The sequence below is a fragment of the Piliocolobus tephrosceles genome, chromosome 1, assembly GCF_002776525.5.
Source record: "Piliocolobus tephrosceles isolate RC106 chromosome 1, ASM277652v3, whole genome shotgun sequence".
NCBI classification, from domain to species: domain Eukaryota; kingdom Metazoa; phylum Chordata; class Mammalia; order Primates; family Cercopithecidae; genus Piliocolobus; species Piliocolobus tephrosceles.
This window is the reverse complement of record NC_045434.1, coordinates 189,054,238-189,067,644: the sequence shown is the minus strand read 5'-3', so window position 1 is coordinate 189,067,644 and position 13,407 is coordinate 189,054,238. Positions and strand designations below refer to the sequence as shown.

The window sequence follows — 13,407 nt, the reverse complement described above, 5'->3', positions numbered from 1 at the left end:
TTTTGAGACGGAGTCTTGCTCTGTCACCCAGGCTGGAGTGCAGTGGCACGATCTCGGCTCACTGCAAGCTCTGCCTCCCGGGTTTACGCCATTCTCCTGCCTCAGCCTCCCGAGTAGCTGGGACTACAAGCGCCCGCCACCACGCCCAGCTAATTTTTAGTAGAGACGGGGTTTCACCGTGTTAGCCCGTGATGAGCATCTTTGTACACATTATCTAAGGAGACTCTACTTTTCATTCCACCGCCCAGGCATCGTCCCCTTATACAGGAGCACTGAGGGCTGCCTGCTCACCAAACGGGCTCTTTAAGGATGGCGGAATTTCTGACTTGAGCTCCGCGGAAAGAACTGGACTGTGACCGCCATCTAGTGGAGCAGCATGTAGCTGCAGCAGCTCTTTACAAGCTGAGACCAGGTACCGAGTTAGGGACCTCAGCAGAATCCAACATTAACTTGAAAGCAAGGGATCCGGGGCCTCTGCGACTGGACCCAGCAGGAGCTTCTTCCCTGAAGCCTGAATTAGCACCCAGAACTTAGAGATGAAAATGGTGACTGAACATAAGGACTTACAGGGAAAACCACCTCATTCACACTTCTGTTTGCCTTTGGATGTTGCCCTCCCCACCTTCTATCATCTTGGTTCTGTCCCAAGACTGGATGCAGAGGTATAGGGTCTCCCAGATCCTCTTAATGTCTCAAAGTCTGGAGTCTCCTAAGGCTGCTGAGGGTGTCATCGCTTCACACCCAGTTTCCTTCAGAAGATGGTACTGAACATCTTTCAGAGGGCCACCAAGCTCTCTCCTCCCCTCCAACTGGATTTAGAGAAGCCCAGTTAGACTGCTTTTTCCCAAAAGCCCCTTCTCTAATCTCTAATCACACTCCAGGCTGAATAATGAAGGGTAAAGTGGGAGATCTTCATTTCTGGGGCTCACAGACTGGCATTCAGGGCTGTGCGGGCATAATCCCCTTGGGACATTTCATTCCTAGAAGCAGGGCAATGGCTGGGGCAAGATGACCCATGTGTACAGCCCATCAGTTCCATGTAAGGACAAAGCCCTCGTCCCTTCAACAGAGACATTTGGGGTTAAATGATATTCCCAGTGCATAATACGTGGATCACCAGCAATTAAATTTTGTACCCACACTGATGTCCTCCACACCCTGACAACCTCCCATGCCTGGCATACTCGAGCTCCAAAAACAAAACAAAAAACAAAAATAACCCCAAACAAACAAACAAACAAACAAACAAACAAAAAAACAACCTTTCCAATCTCTAGGCCAGCTGGAATGTGCATATGAAGAAGAATGTAAACTCGATTTCACATTGATTTGGCTCAATTTAATTAGGATGATAAATCAGACATTGGAGTTAAAAGTACAACTTGAGGTCCAATCTCTGTACGACAGATTTCCCCCCCTTTTTTTTTTAAAAAAAAATCCCTGAGTAATTAATTTTTAATTTTTAATATCAAGTGATACAGTGTTAGGTATAACCCAAGTAATTTCTCATTCCACATTCCTGGATTTTAGTTTATGGCTCAAATAATAATAACGGCAACCCCTAAGATTTTTCTCCCCCTGTATGTTAATCTCTGCCATTCTTAATTGGTCTTCACAATTGCACAAGAGGTCAATAGATGAGAAAACAGAGAGGCAGAGTGCTAAACAGGCTTGGCCCAAGGTTGTGCTAAGAGATTTTGGCAGACAGTGGTTTTAAGCTCAGGGGTCTGGGCATGAAGCCTGTCTCCTCTGGGGGTTGCAGAGACTTACCAAAGCCCACGGGCAGTGCTATTTTCCAGGAGCAGTCCATGTTACTGGGGTAGTTGCCTGGGAAACCGGGGCTCAGGATCACCCCCTCCATCTCCTCCACTGTTCCCCCACACTGTGCTGTGACAATGAGATGAGACAGAGGGTCAGGACAACATCAAGGGGTGTACAGCGCCCTGCCAATGTTTGGAAGCTCCCTTCAAGCAGCAGTTTTTAAGCTTTCATGAGTCATAAAGCCCCTTGAAAATCCAAAGGAATCTTCTTAAAAGACTGTGCCCATGGGCAACATTCAGTATGTACATTCAGGAAGGGAAGCGCATTCTAGGACAGCCTGAAAGTCCACAAGCCCAAGTTATGGACCCTTGACCTTGAACATGCCCTTCACAGGTCAGTTCCCCCGTGAGGATGTGCAGGAAAAGTGAGGAAGTTCTGTGCCAAAAGAAGTCTGATCATTTCTTACCCTATTCCCCAAATCTCCCTCTCCTCACTGCCCAATCCACTCTTCCAAGACTGCAGAAAAAGGATGAAAGAAGGCCCAGTCCCCACTCTGTGCCCAGCACCATGCCAGGCTCTTCTCAAATATGTATTTCAGGGGGCAGGGTGGCCGGCAGGGGAGGCTCACCACGATCCCATCCTCAGAAAAGTGACTGTGATCAGTATTTCACAGGAGCCAACCATCAGGCTGTCTGAGTGACCCCAAGGGCTTAGGGACATCTGATATGCCAATCAAGGTGAGTTCAGAGTCATCTGAAGATGCAGGGCTGGGGTGCTCCTGCAGTCTACTTAGTTGACATCAGTTCTTTTCTTTTGCATCTTATCAGGAAAAGGTTGTGTGAACAGAAAAGGGCTAGCCAGTCTTAGAGACCCAGGGAAAGGATCGTAGAACAGGGATTGGCAGGTCCAGGCAAGTGCTTTCTGGGGAGAGGGCAGCTTGGCAAACAGACCCGAAAACAGTGCAGAGTAGGCTCCAGCCTCAACTGCCTGGGTCACCATCCCACCTTCACTTCCGATGGGATCATGGGCAAGTTCAAAACCCTCCAGAACTTGGTTTCCCACAACTGTAAAATGGAACTAGTGACAGCACCTATTTAACAGGGTTGTTATGAGGTCACATCAGAAAGGACTGCATTTTACTTAGGACAAGGCTGGCATATGTTATAAACCCCCAAAGAACAGCAGCTGCCATTAAATGAATGGTTTCCATGGCAAGGTCTTTGTAGTCTCTAATGGGGGAAAGTGCCTTGGGCTGACCATTCATATTTCTGACCTGCTCCACAGATGCCTATGCCCTACGCCGTGGTGAAACCACAGAAGAGAAATGCTGTCGTGCTTGAGTGTCACTCCCTTACCTCCCTGTACTTCCTAGTGCCCAAGGTCAGCCTTGAAGGGCACCTCACAGTCGACTGGGCACCAGAGAACCTTAGGTTTCCGTTCCTGACTCTGCCACTTCCTTTTTAATCCTAAAAGACTGAGATTTCTTGTTTGCACACTGAGGGTAATGGTACCTCCCCTGAAGGGCTGATATGAGGAAATATGAAGCTCCATGCCTAGCATATAATAGATATTAAATAAACGTGCCTTTCTTCCTTGCCTAGATGGACAAGAAGCTTCTGAAGGGGAGATGCTGTCTTTTCTTGTGTCTACTGATCTGCTCATCACTGCTGTAGCACAGGGTAAGGGACGAAGCCAAGTCCTTGTTGCACACGTAACCCTCAGCATTTCTTTTCTTTTTTCTTTTCTTATGTTTTTTTTGAGATGGATTTTTGCTTTGTCACCCAGGCTGGAGTACAGTGGTACTATCTTGGCTCACTGCAAGCTCCACCTCCCGGGTTCAAGTGATTCTCCTGCCTCAGCCCCCTGAGTAGCTAAGATTACAAGTATGTGCTACCACATCTGCCTAACTTTTGTATTTTTAGTAGAGATGGGGTTTCACCATGTTGGCCAGGCTGGTCTCGAACCCCTGACCTCAAGTGATCCATCTGACTCGGCCTCCCAAAGTGCTGGGATTACAGGCATGAGCCACTGCGCCCAGCCACCCTCAGCATATCTTTACTAGATTTGTCTGTCTGTCCCACAAGAAGTTATGGGGGAAGCCCAAAGTGCCTAGAAATTTCATCTGGGATCTGATTGATTAACTGGAGCCAGAACAGTCATCATCATGTTTTCAAACGGGCAGACCTCCTGTAACTTTTCATTTGGTGGGGCAGAGGTTTCCAAAAGTCATGACTGTGTTAAACAGGAGTTAGAGATTATAAAAACATCAGTTTAAAATGACTGACTTGGAACAAATCCAGAGTGTCAAACTTTCTTCTGATTTGAACTTGAACTCAATGATACACTACTGAGCTAAGATCCCTGAGAGAAAATGGGTTGGAATGAATTGTAAAGTCTAGGCTCTCTTACCAATACAGAGTGGAGGAGGGTAGTTCCATCGCCGCACGGTTCCGGGCATGCAGGAGATGTGGGCGTGGCCCTGGAGGAATCAGGAACAGGGATGGGCTAGCTGTCCCGGTGGGCACAATTGTATGTACAACCAGGGGCTGTACAGGGGTCTGGTTCAGGGGCCTTATGTTAAGGAACAAGATACACAAAGACACACAGATCCACTGTGGGATGGGAGTAAGGCAGAGAGAGAAAGAATTTGGGGAAGGACAATTATTAACAACCATTACTAAAGAATTCTCATTATTAGAGGTTTCCTTGTGAGATTCCTTTAATTACTAAATTCCCTGATGGCCTTCAAAGGGAAATTAAATTTCCCTAAAGCCGAATGAAACCCAACTTTGCAGGAACACATTGGAGGTTGGCTTGTGCCAAACTGGTAAAGTCAGCAGAGTTTATCTTTTGCGTGAACAGCTCCAGGAGAGGATAATGGTACCCAGGGGACCTGGGGGCTGCTCCCTGTTCTTTGGTGACTGTAGCTCTGCTGGTACAAGGCTGGTCAACCACATCTCAGGGGACACCTGTTTCCTGCTCTAGGGTGTCAGGGGAGGTACCTGGAGGGCATATCCCGGCTCACACTGGAAAGACACTACATCATTCACCAAGTAGCGCTCGCCGGTCTTCACCCCATTACCGGGCACAGCAGGTTCCGGACAACTGCTCAGGCCCACCGCTAGACAAGACAGAGACAGAAGGAAAGGAGAATGGACTAGCCCAGCAGGTCAGCACGGCGGTAGGCTGGGGTGATGCTGGCGGCAGGGAGAAGGGGTGCCTCTAATTTGTGCTTTCTCTCATCTTGTAGGCTAGTTCTTCCCAACTGTCTTCACCTTGCAGCACACAGAGAAAAACAGAATATTTACATGGCACGGAGGCTCAACAGACCAAAGGTCCTTGGGGAAGGTGGGTGTGAACCCAGGGGATGCTAGCTGTCCTGTCCACCCACTGAGCTCTTACAGAGGGGGCTTAGCTAGGGAGACTTCTCTGCATGCTCTCCTCCCACATCCCTCCTGCTTCCTACTCTTAACTCCCCTCTGTCTTCCTTATCCTAAGAAGACAGATCCTGTGGACTAAGACAGAGAGAGAGAGAGAGAGAAAAGAAAATCAAGAAGGAAGGAGAGCAGGGAGGGACATATCAGCGATGTTCAGGGGCTCAGTTAGAGTCAGTTAGAGTCAGACCAAACCCAGTCTGACCCCAGGTCTGCCAAGTGGAGGCCAAGACCTGAGGCCACACGAGCCCATGTCTGACCCTGTCCCCTGCTCTCCCTGCCTCCCCTCCTAAAATGGTCCTCATCCTGATTTGAATCCCTCCCTGGCTGCCTCTCACACAGCAAATGGGAGTGTAGCATTTCCAGACAGGGGGCTTCCTGCCTCTTCTGTGCTTTGCAGGAGTCCATGTACAGGTGCAGGTGCTTCAGATGCACTAAAAAGTTTCTGTGTCTTGCTGGACTGGACTTGGAGGGCACTTCTCCAGGGGCAAGGGCCAGAAGACTCATGAGGAGGCGGAGAGGTAGCTGTAAACTCTAAAGTGGTCTTCTTCATCAAGGCGGCAGAAAGGGGTGGATGGCGAACTGTGTATCTGGGTGGCATGGCCCAGAGAGTATGGGAGACGGCAGCCTTGGCCCTTCTGCAGGCTCTCTTGGGGGATACAGGCTCCCTGAGGAGTCCACGTGTATCCAGTGCCCACAGGCAGCTAGGGGCTCATGGAAAAGAAACAGGGAAGGACCAATCAGCCTAGACCACCAGCCACCAAACCATCTTGCCAGGCAGCAGCAGATGAGTCCTCATGCCACATTCAGAGATGAGACTCTGATAACTACATGTGCTGTTTTTCCTTCTGAGGGAAACTCACATATAACAAAATGCACAAATTGTGCGTGAACATGGTAATAATCAAGTAAACATCATAATCTTGAGTGTACCTGTGCTGAGTTTTGACAAATGCCTGTACCTTTGTAACCCAAACACCTGTCAAAACCACAGAACGTTGCTATCACTGTGGAGATTCCTTCACACTCTTCGCAGGCAATTCCTGTCCCACATGTGCTTTTAAGATGTGAGTGTGATATTTGGAAATGAAAGCTCTCTGAGCCTTGTCCAAAACTCTCAGCAGCTGAGACAAAAGACCCCAAGGACAAGCATTAAAAAAATCGGCTGGGCGCGGTGGCTCAAGCCTGTAATCCCAGCACTTTGGGAGGCCGAGACGGGCGGATCACGAGGTCAGGAGATCGAGACCATCCTGGCTAACACGGTGAAACCCCGTCTCTACTAAAAATACAAAAACTAGCTGGGCGAGGTGGCGGGCGCCTGTAGTCTCAGCTACTCGGGAGGCTGAGGCAGGAGAATGGCGTAAACCCGGGAGGCGGAGCTTGCAGTGAGCTGAGATCCGGCCACTGCACTCCAGTCCGGGCGACAGAGCAAGACTCCGCCTCAAAAAAAAAAAAAAAAAAAAAAATCATCAAACTGAGTTTCAAGTGATTCATTTGTCATCTTGTCTATTTCTCCCCCTTCCTCTCCATACTCCAAGTAGAACAAAACTCACTATTTAGTGCAGTGGTCGCAACTAAGGAGACTGACTTATTGGAAAGACCTACTTACTGTCCAGTGATGGACAGAAAAGCTGAATGAGAACAAAGAAGCGTGGTAGGAAGAAAAATGGAATGGGAGAAAGGTGAGGCTGAAGAGAAAAATGGAGGGAGATAGTGAAAAGTCCATGCTATCTTATGCTGCACAGATTCATTTTATTTAAGCCATGCTTACAGCAAAGGAAAATTTTTTTTATCATATGTAATTTATTACTTTTGAAAGCATATTGCTCCATTTCCATTTAAATTAAATAAACATTAATTATGAATCATAGCAGTGGATGTGACTTTTCAGTACCCTTCAAAACCATTTGCCTCTACAATAGCAGTTAATTCTCTATCGTCTGTGAGCTCTTTGTAGATTATCCTACAAAATAAAGTATAACTACAGGGCCCTGGCTCCTAGGAATTCCAGTCTCCAAATACAGTGGGAAGCTCTGTTTCTCCCTAGCTCTTCCCATGATGAGGGGACAACACATGAAATGTCAGCTACTGAGAAAACTGCCACTCCTCTTGCACAAATAAAATTGAGAAGAGGTGGATTTTTTCCTGGGAATGAAGCAGTAGAATGGTAAAGTGATTTAGGAAGAAAATGTGTCTTTGGAAGAAGAAAGAACAGAGAGGATTCTAGGGAACATTTAAGAACTCAAAATATTGGATAGAGAAACAAAACTGGAGAGAACAGAGAAGAAGGGGTAAAAGGAAAAAAATGTGATTTAGTCAAGAAACCCAGGATATTTCACTGCACCAGGGGAGTGAAGCCTTACATATCTGCTGGGAGGAGTCTCAGAGGTCCCTGTCCTACCCTCTGCAGGGTCTGCTTCTAGCTGTCTTGGGCTGGGTCTTTTTTATTTTTTCCAGGTGCATGCTTCAGTTCTTTCAGGTGACGAGCATCCTGGGATCTATGTAATTCTTTCCGAAGCAGGTGGATGAAGTTCATTTGTTTCACAGACCCAGGTGGGTATGTGTGTAACACATAGTTCTGACTCAATCAGGCATCTAGCACCAAGTGGGCCTTCTTTCTGCACAGGCCCATGCTGTCACAGATGGTCAAGCCAACCATGCCTTCCTACATTTTTCTCTTCCCATTGCAAACCTAACTCAGGCATCCGCTTCTGCAAGGCCTAGCTTTAGCTCCTTTCTTTTGTACTTTCTTAGCACCTCAGGTTTCACTAAAATGACTGTGTCCATGTCCATCTCTCCCTCTAGATTTTGTGCTTTTGAAGGCAGGGGCCTTGTCTTATTCACCTTTGTTCTGTGGAGACCTAACACAGGGCGTGGCACATTGCAGGTGCTCAATGTTTCTTCATGACATTTGCATCTTCACCTGCCCACAACCATTCTCTCCCTTGAACCACTTCTCTACCATCTAGAGTCATCCAAGAGAGCACCTGTTATGCTGTCATGCACCTCTCTGTATCTACCTCTCTCTAGTGGACTTTGACTGACCCATCTTAATTGTTCCCAATCCCAGCACAGTGCCTGGCATGTTGTAAATGCTCAATAAGTATATGCTGAATAAAAGTGTAAAAAATGCTGCTGCCTACCTATTCTTCCCTGTACCCAGTGGAGAAAGGAGGTGGGGCAGGCAGTCCCAGTATGCAAGCAATTTCCCTAGAAACCTCTTTCTTTGATCCCCAGAAGGCACATCTACAAATCTTTTTCTGTGAAGAGTATTTAGCAGTGACCACTTAGGGATGTCAGAAGCCAGGATATAAGGGTTTGAGCCTGCAGTGAGAAATCTGGTAGAAGATGAGTGAGGTATCCAATGAGAGGCGGAACTTCAAAAATAATCGCATCACAGAACTAGGGGTTAGAGAGGCCAGGTTTTAGAACTGGGGGAGGAAGGCACAATTTTCTTACATCCCAATTATATACTGGGACCTTGGCCAATGCAAGTCCCCTTTCCATACCTGGCGTAGATACTGAGCAGGCATACAGGTTTTTGAGTAACAGACACTTGGACGAGAACTCAGCCTTGAGGAGGTTTCAGACCTTCTCCATGCTTTAGCATCCTCACCTAGGCTTGTGGGAAGGCTTACGTGGGATGGACAATATGCAGCTCCAATATAACCCTTGCTCAGAAGGGGCTCAGTACCTGCTAGGTCCCACCCTGAACCCTGTACCAGCCAAGACCCCGGATTCTTACTTTTGTACTCCAAGTGGAAGCCAGCGGCAGATACGCTGATATCCGAGTAGAAATGAAGGTAGAGCTGGTTGGAGGTGCTGTTCAGAAGGGCAGGCACAGTTGTTCCTGGGAAAGGACACCAGGGGTCATTTAAGTTTGGCTCCTCCAGGCCCTTGCATTCCTCCCCATTCTTCTGGATTTTGCTACCTGCTGACATTCTGCTCCCAAGGCCCCCAGATGTCCCCAGTTATGAAACTCACTAAATGACAAATTAGCACTCCTCAGAGGGATAGGTGTCCAATGGCTGAGGGAGGGGAAACTCTAACCTGCTTCCTGTAAAATGAGCAGTGGCAGAACCATATGCCCACAGGAGGGTGAGGTATAAGTTGGGTCTCCTCTTAGCCATCTTCAGGAAAGCTCTGACCTGTATTATTCTCTGGGCAGTCCTGCAGTGTGGACAGTTTATCTGGAGCATGTGACTCCTCTTTATCTCCTGGCTATCTAGAGTTCTGGGCCTAAAAGATTCAGATAATTGCCCTGGCCGCTGGGCACAGCTATCCACCACACTCAGAATTCCATCACTAGAATGGCAAAATGGTGTTGCCACTTTGGAAAACAGGAAGTTCCTCCAAAAGTTAAACATAGAGTTTCCCCATGACCCAGCAATTCCACTCCTAGGTGTATACTCAAGAGAAGTGACAACATGTGTTCACACCAAGACTTGTGCATGAGCATTATTCATAACAGCACACAAGTGGAAACAAGCCATTGACTGATGAACGGACACACAAAATATGCTCTGTCCTTACAATGACGTGCTGAACCATACTGTGACTTGGTGAACTTTGGAAACATTATGTTAAGTGAAAGAAGCCAAACACAGAAGGCTTCCATTTATATGAAATGCCCAGAATAGACAAGTGCATAGAGATAGAAAGTAGATTGCTGGTTACTAGAGGTTAGCTGTGGGCTAGGGAGGGGAGTGCAAATGGGTACCTGGTTTATTTTGGGGTGGTCAAAATGTTCTGGGACTAGATAGTAGTGATGGTTGTAGGACCTTTTGAATCTACTGAATACCACTGCTGTGTCCACTTGAAAATGGTGAATTTCATGGAATATAAATTATATCTCAATAATAATAATGATAATAGTAATGTTCATGATGAGAAGTTCTAGCACCACCCTCCAAACTGAAGTCCCTGGAAACCCAGCTTACCTGAGAAACTCCCCAGCATGGTTACAGTGTTATCTGCACCATCAAATACTTCCAGGGAGTCCCAGTTCTGCTCTGTGACAAAACTGATGACTTGGATCTGGGAAGGCAGAGGATTGAATTGTTGGTTAGGCAGTCTGCGTCCCTCCCTCCTTCTCTGCTTTCCCTTTCTGCCCTTCCCATAGTTAATTCAATTTGTTGAGAATCTACTCTGGGCCTAACACTATGCTAGTCCCTTCCAATAAAAGTAAGATGCAGCCCCAAATCCAAGGAGCTCGTTGTCCAGTGGGGAAGACAGATGTGGAAAAAATTGATTAGAAGACAGTGGGATATTTTGTAAAGTAGAGAATGGGGAAAAGAAATTCCAGGAAGTGGGAAGAGAGTCTCACTGACTGTCTCTTCATCTCTGGAACATTCCTTGGGTTTCCCCACTTTCCTGCCTTGATTGCATCAGATGTCCTGCAGCAATGAGCCCATAACCCACTCCTACCCGGATCTGTCTGCTGGAGTCCCAGTTGGCTGCCTCTCCGTTGGCCTTGCAGGCTCCTGACCCTCTTCCATGCCTTGGCACCAATGCTGGGGACTCCCTCTGCCTGGCTCTTACCCCTGGGTACCAGTTATGCCCCCAGTTCAGCTTCTACAGCTCAGGCTGTGCGAGGTTCCCTAGGTGTGTGCCTGGGGATTCTCTTGCTTCAGCTGTGCTGGGTGCTTGGCTCTTTCCTCTCATCAGCACTGCCTCCCCTTCTAACCCTCAAAATCTTAAGATAATCTTTAGCCATTTGAGAAACAACTTCTATGAATCCTTCCTACACTTCAGATTCCAGCTCCAGGCCCATTCCTTCTTTCAGCCTCCCCTCCTGGCCAGGGCCAGGCAATGTCCACCTCTCCTCCTTCCTGGATTACCCAACTCCCACCACATGCCCCTGAAGCTCTTGGGGTCTGGAACCTGCTGTGTTTTCTGCTTGGGGGCCACATCTCCACATTTGGACTGAGCCTCCTTAGCCACAGGGCCAGGTACAGGGCTGATATGTCTCTTCCTGGCTTACCCTGACTCAGGCCTTAGCACCAGCCAGCATCTGTTGTCGGCCACCTGTGAGCAGTTACCTGTGAGCAGAGGGCCACCTGCCCGACAGAGGCGCCTCCTTGCCCCTACCTGGATGCCAGCGCCTTCGGGGACCACGATCTTCCACACACAGTTGAGGCTATTGAGGTATGGCTCTGGGAAGCCAGGGGACAGGATGGTGCCCCTGCGCTCTGTGAGGTTGCCTCCACAGGGCACTGGGAAGAGAGGCCGTCGGGTCAGAGGCTATGTGGCCTCCCGTGGGAGCCTCCCCAAGCAGACTCCTCCCTCAGGGCCCCCAGCCTCTGTTTGTCCTCCTCCCCATGGGAGCGTCTCCCTAATGTCCCCAGTCCTGCCTTCTCCATGGCCTCTCCCCATGCAACTCTCTTCGGGGCCCTGGGCTCCGCTCCTCTCTCCACGTGTGCCCCGTCCCCAGTACCCCGGCTGTCTTCCACACAGCCCACAGCGCCAGGGACTGGAGCTGACTGGAACACCCGACCTCAGCCATGCGGGGGTAAGCGGCCGCTGTGTGCTGTGGGGCATCGCTGGGGCTGACTGCTTCCCCTAGAGGGAAAGGACTACGTGTCGCCCCCCGCACCCCCAACACCCGGTCCTGGTTACTCACCCAGGCACGTGGGCGCTGAGACATTCCACTGGGCCAAGGCCCCAGGCACAGGGAGGCACTCGATCTCTGGCGACCCCTGCAGGGCATAGCCGGAGTTGCATTCGAAGCGGACGATGGCCCCCACCGAGAAGTCATTGCCCAGCCTCTTGCCATAGCGGGGTTCCGGCACAGAGCTGCACTGCGTGGCGCTGGTTCGGGGAACCGCTGCGGGGGACAAGGGCACTGAGGGGAGGACTCACCCCCTAGAAACTGGCCCAGGGACAGACATACAACGGGTCTGGAACAAAGACCGTCTGGATGAAACCCTGGGAGGCTCTGGAAGCTCTCCCGTAGGGAAGGGCTTGAGGGCTAACTAGGAAGATGCCTGTTATACTGAAGCATAGTTGGACACACAGTGCTACAGCACAGCTCCTGGAAAGCACGGGAGGTAGAGCCGTGGACCTCCCACAGACCTTAGGCCCAGTTTTGTTCTTTGCCTTCCCAATGACGCCCCTCACTCAACAGGGTCCCACTTTGCCTAGCAAGGAGAATGGGCCTTCCTCCTCCACCTTCTCAGGGCCTTCACCCTGCCTCTGTCCTGTTTTCTCCATGTGCCTTAAGATCCTGCCTGGGGCCCAGCCCTCCATGACCCCAGTCTTCTCTCCCTCCTGCCGCCCACAATGGCTGATGGGCCCGGGATGGCCTCCCCTGTGGCAGGATCACCCCTGCAGAGAAACACAGCTCATCTTGGGCAGAGTCGAATGAACAGGACCATGCTTAGAATCTGGGCACGTGGAGGTTGGGGCCCGGGGGTGAAAGCCAGGGTGCTCCAAACTGCCTTTCTGGGCCTGTAAGGAAGGGAACTAACACCGACTGGCGGGTTGGTACCAGCTACTTCCCGAAGCCTCTTTGCATCCTATCAGTGAGGCATTGCAATTGCCCTCTTCTTAAAGGTGAGCAAACAGGCTCTGAGGCCTGGCGTAGCTGGAGCCTAGCTCCAAGGTGGGGAGGTGGGATTCAAATCCCTGTCCAGGGCACTTCAAAGCCTGTGTTTTCCCCGCACCTTTACTGTGCCCGGCAGACAAAACCAAGCTCCAGGGGTGTCTAGGTAAGATGCCTGGGTTGGTCTCTTCAGTGCCATCTGGACCATGCCAGACAATGGGTGGGGTGGGGAAGGGGAAAAAATTAGCTTCCCTTGTCTGATTTCCTTCCTCATTTAACACAGAACTTGTCTAAGAAATATCTGCTGAGTAAGTGAATGTATAAAATTTAACTGAATTTCAGGGAATTGCCCTACAAACTAGTAACTGCCCCCAAACACCCTGAGACTAGAGGTCAAAGATCCCTGTTCCTTCGATCATGAGTCCCTTAAGAACCGAGATCACCCTCCTACCTCCGGCGTCCATGTCGTCCATACCTTGGTAGACAAAGTGGAAGCCTCTGGCTGGTGCAAGGCCTTTGGCACTGAACTTAATGAGAACTTGATTGGAGGTGGCCAAGGGCAATGATTCTCCTGCCGAGATAAGGGACAAGGAGGAGAGAACAGTGAGTCCAGCAGGTGGGTCCAGAAGATAAAATCTAGGCCAGGAAGGATTTTATGCAGCAATTCCT

At 49.4% G+C, this 13,407-nt stretch overlaps 1 protein-coding gene across 1 annotated transcript in view; it reads right to left on the bottom strand.

Annotated features, from left to right (window-relative positions):
* CSMD2 (CUB and Sushi multiple domains 2) overlaps window positions 1-13,407 on the bottom strand; it is a 655,333-nt gene that overhangs the window by 97,084 nt on the left and 544,842 nt on the right. The window contains exons 33-40 of the mRNA XM_023232269.1: window positions 13,214-13,309; window positions 11,818-12,021; window positions 11,286-11,410; window positions 10,136-10,232; window positions 8,941-9,045; window positions 4,764-4,882; window positions 4,171-4,240; window positions 1,771-1,887 (exon numbers count right to left, since the gene is read on the bottom strand). Coding sequence (XP_023088037.1) covers window positions 1,771-1,887; window positions 4,171-4,240; window positions 4,764-4,882; window positions 8,941-9,045; window positions 10,136-10,232; window positions 11,286-11,410; window positions 11,818-12,021; window positions 13,214-13,309 — 933 coding nt within the window. The remainder of the gene's footprint in view (window positions 1-1,770; window positions 1,888-4,170; window positions 4,241-4,763; window positions 4,883-8,940; window positions 9,046-10,135; window positions 10,233-11,285; window positions 11,411-11,817; window positions 12,022-13,213; window positions 13,310-13,407) is intronic.